The sequence below is a fragment of the Macrotis lagotis genome, chromosome 1 (genome assembly GCF_037893015.1).
Source record: "Macrotis lagotis isolate mMagLag1 chromosome 1, bilby.v1.9.chrom.fasta, whole genome shotgun sequence".
Taxonomy (NCBI): domain Eukaryota; kingdom Metazoa; phylum Chordata; class Mammalia; order Peramelemorphia; family Peramelidae; genus Macrotis; species Macrotis lagotis.
In genome coordinates this window covers 722,132,356-722,144,964 of record NC_133658.1, presented here as the reverse complement: position 1 = coordinate 722,144,964, position 12,609 = coordinate 722,132,356, and the positions used below count along the sequence as shown (strand labels likewise).

The window sequence follows — 12,609 nt, the reverse complement described above, 5'->3', positions numbered from 1 at the left end:
TTCCAAGCATTCCTGATGAAAGACTACCATTGAATAGAAAATCTGACATTCAAGCATAAAAGTCCAGAGAGGCATAATAGGTAAAGAAAAAAATTACATCTGAAGGAAAGATTTCAAATACTAAGGATACACAGTCAGGATTAAACATGATTTAGCAGCTCTCATTGTAAAGGAGCAGAGAATTTAAATCCAGTGCTTAAGAAGACTGTTTATCCACCAAAACTGAGTATAATGCTACTGGAGTGTGGGGTGGGGAAATGGACCTTCCATGAAATAGGAGACTTCAAAAGATTCCTGATAAAAAAAAAACAACCCAGCAGTGCATAGACACTTTGAAGCTCTAACACAAGAATGAAGAAAAATACATAAAAAAGAAATATGAATCATTAATCAAGGATAAACTGCTTAATGAAAAAATGATACATGAGCCTCCTCTAAACCCTATCATCACCAAGAGTCATAGAGGGAGTCCAATTAGAGAAGACCTAGGAGTGGTTCTGTTATGTTTTGATGATCTTAAGATCTTTCTGGAATTGCAAAGAATGCAAATCTGTCCATAAACTGAGGAATGGTTGAACAAGTTAGGGTATATAAAATAATTTAATAAGAGAGTCAATGTAATGACTTTTGCCTTGGCAAGAGAAGGGCCCCTGGGGCAGCTAAGGTGACACAGTGGATAGAGCTTTGAACCTGAAGTCAGACCTGAGTTCAAATCCAACCTCAGACATTTGATATTCATTAGCTGTATAACCTCAGGCAAGTCACTTAATTTCCTTAACCCACCAAAAAGAGAGAGAGAAAAAGAGGGAGAAGGGCTGCCTCTTAATTATAGAAATGAAGAATTAAGAGGAGAAAATGTCTGAATTTCACAAGGAAGAAAGAAAGAAAAGCTCCAGGTGAATAACCTTAATATTTTAATTAAAGTCCATGTTGGAATACTCAACTTGGAGAAAAGAGAATGGGTACCATGGGAGACTTGAAGACAGTCATAAAAGCTTGAGATAGTCACCATGGTGAAATGGGAAATCATGAAGAAGGAATAGACTATTTGTCTTGCTGCCCTGAGGGCCCAGTTGAGGTTAATGGAACTAATGAGTAGAATATTACAATTTTCTCCAGTTTTTTTTTTTTCAATAGTATTTGAACAGGAACAAAAGAAGCAGATAGTGGGAGTCATTTCTTAACAGCCAATTATTTAAATGTACATGCCAAATTTGTTCAGCTATTCATCAATCTATGGGATCCCCATATTTTCCAGTTATTTCCTACCACAAAAAAAAAAATCTGCTATAAATATTTTTGAATAGATAGGACCTTTTCTTTTTTCTTTGATCTCTTTAGGAAGTTATTTTTTCTGTATAATTCCAGATTTCATTCCCAAATGGTTGGATCCATTCATAGCTCCACCAGTAGCATCCAAATGAGCATCAGCGCTTTTTTCCCACAGCCTCTCCAACATTTATCACTTCCCTTCCCCCTCCCCCCTCCACACACACATTCATACCAATCTGATTGCTATACAGTAGAGTCCCAGAATTACTTTAATTTACAATTCCTTAACTATTAGTGATTTGGGGCATATTTTTATATGACTAGAGTCTGAATTTCTCCTCTTTAGAATTGCTGTTATCCTTAGACCATTTATCATTTGGAGAATAGCTCTTATTCTTATAAATTTGTCTTGAAAATATAAAATGTCTTGAAAATGAGACCTTCAACAGAAAAACTTGCTTGTATGGTTTTTGCTTTTGTTTAACCCCTAATTGTTTCCCTTCTAATTTTCACTGATTGATCTTGTTTATTCAAAATCTTTAATGTTCTCTTCTGTGATCCTTTCTATATCTTTTTTGATCATGAACTCTTTCCCTATCCAAAGTTCTGACAGGCAGTTTTGACTTTGTTTCTCTATTTTTTTTAATAATCTTTTATATCTAAGTCATATACATAGTTGGAACTTATCTTGGTATGTCTGATGTGTTTATCTAAGCCTAGTTTCTTTCCTTACTGCTACTCAACAGTTTATATCAAAAAGTTAGTAGTTAGAATCTCTGTTTGCTTCTTTATATTGCAAAACATAATCATTTCCACGGATTGATCTTAATATTTTAATTAGCATAAAATTATTTTGAGGATTACTGCTTTGAGTTATGGTACTGCAAAATCTCCTTCATTTTCCCCCTTTATTTTCCTTGAGGTTTTGTGCCTTGATATGAATTTTATTTTGGTTCTACATTAATAATCTTTTTGTTAGTTTGACATAGCACTGAATAAATAAAATATTTAGGTTTTATGAATGATTTTTAGTGACTTGACCTTTCCATGTCCAATGGATATTACTCCAATTATTTTGATATGTCATTATATCTGTTTTAAAGTGTTTTATTTTTATAATTTTCAGTGATATGTTGGTAGCTATACTTTAAAATTTTATATATATTCCAGTTCTTTTTTAAAAAATTTCTCCTTTTACTATTTCATCCTGAGTTTTATTGATATTATACAGAAAATATTGATTTGTATGAATTTATTATATACTCTATAGTTTTGCTAAAGTTATTGTTTCAATTAATTTTAGTTTATCTTCCAGAATTCTTTAAATAAACTCTCATGTCATTTGTAAAAAGTGAATTTTTTTAACCTATCCTATTCCTTCAGTATCTTTTTTCTTGTTTATTGCTTTCATCAAAAATTTCAAACATTATGTTAAATAGAGTGTTGGCAATGGGCATCTTCATTTGATTCCTGTTCTGAGGGGCAAAGGATTCTAGTTTATTTCCATTAGATATAATGGCTAGCTCCTGGTTTCTTATACATTATATTTAATATGTTAAAGAAAGGTCCAATTATTCCCATATTTTCTAGTGTTTTTAACAGAAGTATTTATTGTAATGTTTCTTGATATTATTCTCATGATTTTTGTTGATTCTGTCATTAATATGACTAAGATTATATATTTTCTGAATGGTAAAACAACTCTGCTTATAGTGTTGAATCCAACCTGCTTCTTGTGTATAATATTGTGATAGTTTATTGTAACCTCCTATCATTTTATTTTTAAAATTTACGTCTTTATTCATTAGTTACTAGTCTATCTTTGTTCTTCTGTGTTAACTTTTTCTGGTTTACATATCAATACTGTATTAAATATTCTAGGAAAAAAATTGGTCTGATAGTCTTTCCCTGGTTTTTAGGTAGTCCTAGTAATATTAAATTAATTTTTTGGATAATTGATAAAACTCATTTTTTAATCTCTCTGGTCAAGTTTTGTTTTTCTTTGCTTTTGGGAATTCATTTATTGTTAATTAATTTTATTTTTCTGATATGGTTTGTCTAAATTCTCTATTTGTTATTCCCTTAATCTTGATATTTCACATTTTGTAAATATTTGTTTTCATTTAGGTTGATTTTGTGAGCATATAGTTGGACAAAATAGCAGTTTCTAATATCTTTTATGCTTTCTTTTTTTGCTATGAATTACCTTTTTTTCATTTTGTATATCTATTTGGTTTTTCTTTTTTCACAAATCATTTTATCTAATTTTCCCCAACAAATTATTACCTTTATTTATTAATTCAGAGATTTTTATTGCTTTCAGTTTTCTTCTTTTCCCTGATTTTTTTAGAATTTCTATTTTTAAATTGATTTGGTATTCTTTAATTAGTTGGTTTTCTAGGAATTTTTAAGTGTGTGCTCAATTTTCGAGGTTTAGTTTTTGTTTTTATATTAAGAAAAATTTTAGAAATAAAAATTTTTTCCTTACTGTTGCTTTGTCTATATTCCAAAGATTTTTGTATGTTATTTCATTGATGTTATTATTATCATTTCTATGATTCTTTGACATAATAGTACTTTCAGATTTGTATATAATGTTAAAGTAATTTAACTTTTCTTTTTCTATATCTTGATGTTATATCATTCTGATTATTGAAATTGATTTGTTTTCAATGGAACTTTCAGCAAAATATAGTTTTCCTATTTTTCTCTTTTATTTGTCTATTTTTGCTCTCCCCTTGCTGAAAACAGATTGCTCTAATTCTTTAACTCTGCATGAGTCTTTGTTTCAAGAGGTTTTCTTGAAAATCACATATTTATTGAATTAAGGCTTTCTATCTTGTCATCTTCCGTTTTATATGTGAGTGCCTCCCATTCACTTATACAATTGTGAGAGTTAATTGTGTATTTCCTCATGCTATTTTCTTATAATTTTCTTTTAACTCCCTACCCCTTCTTTATTTACAAATCCTTTCTCTTCCTTCCTTCCTAACTTCATCTTCACAATCAAGTCACTTTTTTTGTTTACTTACATTTATCTTTTCAGTTTTTTCTTGATTTCCGTATGTTGTTTATTTATTTGTTTGTTTGTTTGTTTATTTTTGTTGTTGTTGTTGATTTATTCTTGATGCTTAGTCCTCAAACTTAGGGTTTGGTTTGATTTGTTTATGACAGATCCCTCCTTGAATTTCCCCTTCTTTCTTCTGCCCTTTCCCCTATCCTTGTTGAATTGAATGTATTCTTACACCAAATTCTTTTAACAAACATAGATAAAAGTAAAGTTCAAGTGATGCCAACTATCCTTCTATGTTTGTATATACTTCTGCTTGTGTACTCTGATTATGGAAAACATTATAAGTTTCCATAGCCTTCTACCAATTATAAGGTATCCTCACATTTGTTTTTTTTTCTTTCAACATCATTGAAACATAAAACCACAGTTGAGCTTTCTCAGTTGACTATGAGATAGTCACATATCTTCTATCTTTTATGACATTAGGTTGGTGAAAAAGCCTTTTTATCATTCCTCCTTTCCAAAAAATGTAAACAGTTCATCTTTACCAAGTCATTTTATTGTTCCTTTCATTTTTTTCTTGATTTCCTTATTTCATTTACTTATGTTGTCTGCTTATTCTTGGTACTGAGACCTCAAGAGCTATTATAATTTTCTAATATTTTAGAGACCAAATTGAAGTTGTTTTCTTTGCTGGGGGAACAGTGATGAAGCTAAGGAAGGACTTTTTTCCTGAAGGGAGTAGGGAGAAATGACAGTTAATTCACTTAAATCTTCCCCACCCACCCCCTTTTAAAGTGATAGCCAGTTAAAATTCAGGCTTTTTTCTTCACTCTTCATACTAAACTCACTTTCAGTTTCCTCTTGCTTATCAAGGAAAGGGTGTTGGTCTGGGGAGGGGAGAGAATGGGGAATGTATATTAATCAGATTGTTGTTCAGTATATGAGAGGGCTGAGCTCTGCTTCCTTCTTTTTTCCCATCTTAGTTTCTCTAGTCTTTCTTTCCAGGGTAGGCATTTGGCCTGCACTGATACAAGATAGGACAATGGGGCAAGGTTTCAAGAATAAAGGATAGTATAGAATTGCATTAGTTATGAAGAGAGCAGCTTGGTGACTCAGTCGATAGAGTACCAGCCCTAGAGTCAGGAGGACCTGAGTTCATATCTGGCCTCAGATATTTACTAGCTGTGTGACCCTGGGTAAGTCACTTAACCCTGTTTACCTCAGTTTCCCCATCTATAAAATAGGAGGCTACTACTATATTTTTGCCAAAAGAAACAAAAACAAAAGGGATCATGAATAGTTCAACATGACATGACTATCAAGGAGTCAAGGTAGAGTAACTATGAGAAAGATAGCTAGTCTAGTTGAGTAGGAAAGAACTGAGGAATGAAGGGAATGGAGGTCACAATGAAGATAGAAAATAGAGTTTGGCATCATAGAATAGAGGGAATGATAGAATAACAGAGTGCATGGACATGGAAAGAGAATCTTTATGAGCAATGGTGAAATCAAAGGTATGATCACTCTTTATGTTGTAGTAGAAATGCAATGGAAGACTAGGTGTTGGGAATATAAGATTGAAAAAGTATATTTGAGGGAGGTAATAGAGGCTGAAGATGCCCTACTGTAAATAAACTTTAGAATGGAGAGGAAGGCCCACCACTGAACTCATTGAGAGGGTCCTAGAGGTTGATTGGATGATAAATTTGAATGAAACTCTGAGGAGAGAGGTCTGGAGAGGTAGTGGGGATCAAGGATCTTTCCCTATAATCAGCAGTCAGGGTAGGAATAAGCTATCAACTAGTCTTGGACAGCATGTCCAGGGAGCCCAAGTCTCAGTGAATAGCAGAAGATAAAAGAGATAAGAAATTAAAAGATTTAGGATAAAAGGAAAAAGTTTAATTATTCAACTTGTGTTCCAGAAAGCACAGTGGGGCATTGATAAGGGGAGAAGCAAGTAGGGGTAATGAGGGATCGGAATGAAGAAGCAGGTAGAGGAGAGGCATGAGAAGGTGGAAGAGTAGAAATGCTGGATGGGGAGTTGGGATTATACTAACATTTAAGGAATTTTGTTGTTGTTCAGTTATCAGGTATTCCTGACTCCAGAGCCTGTGCTCTATCCACTGCGCCACCTAGCTGCCCCTATGTTGTTCAGTTATCAGTCATGTCTGGCTGACCCAATTTGGGGTTTTCTCAGCAAAGACACTGGAGTAGTTTCTTTCTCCAACCCATTTTACAGATGAGGAAACAGAGAGACAGGGTTAAGTGATTTGTCCAATCTCACATAGTTATTAAATGTCTATGGCCAGATTTTAACTCGAGAAAATGAGTCTTCATCCCTCCAGGACTGATATGTCTCTGCTACTTTGTCTGAAACTTTAGAAGTCTGCTTGGGGAGGCCAATGATTAAACTGTTCAATATATCCCCAGGATACAGCATCATGGCCAATTCTGCTGTTGCCTCACAGCAAGCAGTAATAGGTAGAAGGCATCTGAAGGGTGCAGTAATAAGACAGGAGAAAGGAATTCCAAATGGCTCCCTGAAGAAGTCCTTAGAGGTGAGGATGGAAGCCTGAACCAAAGTAGCCCTGGTCTGGCTCTAGGAAAAACAGGTGTAGGAGCTGAAAAAATGTCCTCAGGCAGACAGAAGTTAGAAGGATATTCCCAAGTTAGATTATTGTCCCAGTGAATCTTTTTTTTGTTTTGGTTTGGTTTTTTTAATTTTTTTTTGTTTGAAGGCTGTGGGGTTAAATGATTTGCCCAAGGTCACACAGCTAAGTAAGTAACAAGTGTCTGAGGCTAGATTTGAGCTCAGGTCCTCCTGACTCCAGGGCCAGAACTCTATTTATTTCACCATCTAGCTGCCCAGTCATCTCAAAGTTTCTTTTACAGTTTTTTCTTTGGAATTTTTAATTTTGAAATTATATTCTCAGCTAGGGAAATGAAACCACTCACCGGCTTCAGCTTTGGTTCTTAATATTCTCTATATAATTTTGTCCCTTTTACAAAGACTTCTTGTTTGCTAGTATTTTGTAAGCTCAATTTGATCTCTTTACAACAATCAAATACCCATTTTGAAGGCAATGTTAGCTGATGCTCCAGATTATATGATCAATTTTGCTTTTCTGTCTTTCAAAGATGTTCTTTACTTTAACTGTACAAATAAGCATCATGCACTTTTAGGAATTAAGCATACAGTAGACCGCAAAGATGGATCTTCAAATAGCTCAATATTATTTATGGGAAATAAAGATAAATCACTTGAATTGTTATTTGACCTTTATGAAAATTCTCATTTATTTCTATCTCATGATGCCTAAAGCATTTGATTAAAACCCGGTTTCACTTTATATTTTTCTGATTTGGGTTGAATGTGTTCCTAAAATGCAGAATCTTTTTTTCTCTGTATCTTACTTGAGCAGCATTTTAAAACTTAAAATTCACTGCCTTACCTTTTTAAAAAATACTAAAATGATTTCCAACATAGCTTCTAGTAAATGATCCTCTCTAACTAAACTTTTTGTAAAGGTTTGTATAATTTTTATATAATCAACTAATGAATTCAGCATAACTTTCTCCTACCCCAACCTTTTTCTCCTGTTTAGCATTTTCCACTTTTTTACCCTGTGATGTACAAGCCCTCACTGGTTAATTATGTATATATTTAGCTACTGCATGTGTTGGGCTTATTATTGTCATCTAATTAGATGTAACTTGAACTGCTTGCTTCTAGAAAAAATCATTAAAAATTCTTTCCTAATGACCTAGAGATGACAAAATGTCTGTAAAGTGTGAAGAAGCAGACAAGCATAGGAACATCGCTCTTAAAGAGTGTTAATCCAGATGCTGCAATCATCTAATTAAACAATATTTTGCTGTCATTAACATTTTCACCAAGGAATTGCAGTTATAATTTCTTTGTCAGCTGTCTCTAGATCACTTTACCTTCAAAACTAAAGTGCCATATAAAAACATTAAATTGGATGGTTTAATTAAAAAGTTTTTTTTACCTTTTTCTTTTTATAATGAAGAAACATATCCAGTATTTCTGAGATCTCATTTACTGTGCCTCACTTTTATTATTCAAGTAGATTAGTGTCATAGGCTTGCAATATTTAATATTCATCCTTTAACATTAATCTTTATAAGTCAGTTTATTGAAAATCTGCCCTTGGCATTGCTCAAGAAGGTGTGGCATCTACCAACTGTATAAGTTAATCTATATAATTAACTCACCTAAAAGTAAAATTATATATCAGTTATATAAAAATCAAAAATACTATAGAAATTAATTACTTTAAGTGATTTAATGAATAGCAATTTTAGCCAATTTTTAAAAAATAATGTGTTTATATTTGAGAAGATTAAAATAGTGGACCTTATTTATTATTTAAAATTATGTGCTCCCAAATTTCATACTTTCACTTACAGTCAGAGCTATACCTGATCATATTTTTAAATGTATTATTTAATTGAAATTCACATGCTTTCCAAAACATCCTTTTAAATAAAAATTTTTAACTTATAATTTCTATTACAAAAAATCTTTAACATATATCTTTACATATTTTATTTACTTGAATTAATATATCATTTAAAAGTTTATAATTGAATATATCAATAAGCATAATTTTTAAATGCACTTTTACAGCTATTTCATGAGAATTTCAAGAAAAGTCACTGTGAAGGATCATGTAAGAAGGTGCATCTTGAATAAAGAAAGGGTTTCTTTGAGGAAGAAGTGTATCAGGAGTGAATGATGGGAAATGAGGTATCACGTATGAGGAATAGAGGGACCATTTTAGTTAGATCACACAGTGGAAGTAATGTTCACTAAGGCTGGAAAGAAAAGTTGGGGCTAGCTTTCAAAGATTTATAAAATAAAAAAGAGGAGTTTATACATGTAAATGTATATTCACATTTGTTTTAAGTAAATGGAAAATGTCAAAATGTGACTTGTAGCTTGGTAAACAATTAGCATGATTCTTTTCTTTAATAATTTTCATTTTTAACTTAGAAGATTATTTTCCATTATTACATATTTCATCTCCAAGTCATCAAAATCATAGCCATATTTTTAGTTTTAAATTTCATTTGGAACAATTGAACATTTTAAAGGTATTCCTCTGTTATTTATATTCTTTTTCTTCTTTTCCCTATAGATCAAGTATGGTAAAAAGTAATTATAATTAAAAATTTATGACCTTAACCTGATTTTTATTTTTCTTCATATGGTTGTGAACTACAAATAATAAATACTTTAATAAAATAACTAAAGTTATATAATTAGTATTTGAATTTATACATTTACATCACATGCAGTGGAACCAAACATGTGTAGCATAATACTTACTTTGTGCATTCTATTAGTGTACAATTCATTTTATAGCACTGTACAGTCTTCAGGGTTTTCATATACATTATTTCATTTGATCCTCACAATTGTTGTTCTCCAGTTCAGTTATGTCTTACTCTTGGTGACCCAGACTCTTTTGAGACCTCTTAGTGGAATGGGTTTGGGTTTTTTTTGGCAAAAATACAGGGGTGATTTGTCATTTCTTTCACCAGTGGATTTAGGCAAGTGACTTACCCAGGGTTATTCAGCTAGTAAGTGACCAAGGCCAGATTTGAAATTAGATCTTCCTGATTCCAGACCAGTTCTTTATTAATTTTTTAGTGAACATGGTAGTTTATTTTTATTTAATTTCTTTCATTAGTATATTGACCATATCGTATTGAAAACAAATGTATTGTCAATGAATCCAGACTCTTAGGTGTATATATAATCATGTGGTTTAATATCATCTTAAGGGAGGAGCTAAAATACCGGTAGAAGGTAACAAGTCACACATATGATATATCTTAACTATAAAACTTGTACTTTTAAGACAAATATTCATGATCCTATACCACCTACCTGTCCAACCTCATATAACATTGTTTTCCAACAAACTGTTGGAAATGCTTATGTTCTGACCAAATTCATAAAAAATATATCCATATTCAGTTCCCTTACACAAAACATTAACTGTTCCTAAAATAGTCAGATGTCCTTCCTTTTGTTCCTTGAATGGTATTTTATGTCCTCTTGTAATTCTTAACTATAATTTTTCCTGAATTATAGTTATTAAAGAGTTATAGTTTATTTGTATATGACCTATTCCCTTACTAATTTGTTAAGCTTCATAAGGGAAATGCTTAGAAAAATAAAAATATATAATTTAAACATAGAATCTGACCTTATTAATGAATGGAAGGAAGAAAAGAAGTGAGGGAGAAGGTTAAGCAAGGTTGCATTGCACTGAATCCCTGCAGTATATTAGAACTCGTTTTTCATAATATCTACATTCTGATTCAGAGGGTCTAAAATATTGACAGAAATTTTCAAAGTTTGTATTCTTTATTGTATAGGTAAATTGTGTCTTATGTTTTTTAAAATGCTATAACTGGAAAGATTTGCTTTACATAGAAATGGACTAGAAGTGTTGAATTATGTTAATTGATTTGTCCTTTTTAATATATTTCTTTTACTTCATAGAAGATAATCTATTTATTGATTCTTAAATTATAATTCAATTAATAAACGGGAGACTAGGGAAATACTTTTTAAGGGGTCATATTTTGATAAATAAAAATTATAATACCATAGTTTATTCTCTGATAAATATGCACATTTTATTTTTTAATAATTATTCATGTATAAAATATTTCATACCATATTTTTATTAGGACGAACATACAACGATCTGAATCAATATCCAGTATTTCCTTGGGTATTAACAAACTATGAATCAGAAGAATTAGACCTGACCCTTCCAGGAAACTTCAGAGATCTTTCAAAGGTAACTTTTAATAGAAAATTAATTTATTTTATAATATATAGATATAATTATTCATGAAAGCGTATACATGTTACATGATGATTAAAGATATAATTCTAATAACATCCAGTTTACAGTATAATGAAAAGCAACACTACATTAGCATCCCAAAGACCTTGGCTCTGTCTTATACCAACTCCATGACCCTTAGTCAACTCACTTAATATCACTGACCTTCAGTTTCCTCATCATGAAAATGGGAATTTTAGCATAGAGTTGTTAGAATAATTCAGTGGAATCATGTATGAATGCTCCTAGAAAATAAAAACAATGTAAATGAAATATTTTTATGCTTTTTTTTATTAAGACTCAAGAAGGTTGAGTGGGCATGTCAGTTTGTTTCCTTTACCCTTTGCAATAAATGTCTGAATTAGGCATTTTTAGCATGGGAAGCGGTCTGTGGAATAATAAATGTTTACTATTTCAACATAGCAAAATGGGAAAGTTACACTACAAAGAAGATAGATAATAAATAGTTCTTGATAACCCAAATTTTAAAACAATAAAAAAACTGATCTTTTCTGAAAGGTGGGCAATGTGTTAAGAATCAACAAGCAAATAAAATGACTTGCCACTTCTATCAGCTAGATTATGGTGAACTGACTGGTGATGAGGTACATCAAGGACTTAGAAAAAAGTGAGAAAATTAAGTGGTATATATGTTGACTATTTCTAAATACAAAGGGAAGCTTCCACCACCACATATGTTCATAGAAATCTTTGAACATAGTCCAAAATTCAAACTTTCAGACACCAAATAGAAGTCAGAGTCCTTGCAGTCTGACATTCAATCAAACATAATTGTAATAACCATTTACTATCTGGCTCACCAGACACTTTCAGAAACAACAAATAGACACAGAAGGTAAAAAGAGAAAAGACTTAAAAAAAAAAAAAAAAAGACAGAACTGGCTCTTCTACAGATAGACACAGTAAAAGTTGATAGCAAGAAACAAGTACAAATATAGAGTCCCATGTAGTATTGGGACTGACAGTCAGAGATACCAGTTGCTCTGGAGGTCATTGCTATACTGCAGGCCAGGTTGCTAATTTTTATTCAGAATGATGACTTTAAATGGCTAGAAACTAAGAAGTATTCAATAGTTCTATTTAAGATAGAAGGAGGGAATAAGCATTTTTGAAGTACCTACTATGTGTCAGGCACTGTGTTAAGCACTTTACAAATATATCTCATTGGCTTCTCACAGCAGCCCTAGTAGGTGGATGTTATTATTACAACCTCATTTTATAGCTGAAGAACCTGAAAAAGATAAAGTTAAGTAACTTGCCTAAGGTCATAAAGATGATAAATTAGTGAAGCTAGATTTGAACTCAGATTGTCACATAGCCACTAGATAATAATGCATTTTACAATTTATTGCTCTCGGGTTAATCATATTAGATGTGTTTATTCCAAATTCTAGTTTAATTGTTTCTATT

The 12,609-nt window shown here is 31.7% G+C and overlaps 1 protein-coding gene across 7 annotated transcripts in view; it reads left to right on the top strand.

The window, feature by feature from the left end:
* NBEA (neurobeachin) overlaps positions 1–12,609 on the top strand; it is a 796,125-nt gene that overhangs the window by 639,296 nt on the left and 144,220 nt on the right. For all 7 annotated transcript variants that reach the window (XM_074216034.1, XM_074216037.1, XM_074216036.1 and 4 more), the window contains one exon: positions 11,018–11,130. In XM_074216034.1, coding sequence (XP_074072135.1) covers positions 11,018–11,130 — 113 coding nt within the window. The remainder of the gene's footprint in view (positions 1–11,017; positions 11,131–12,609) is intronic.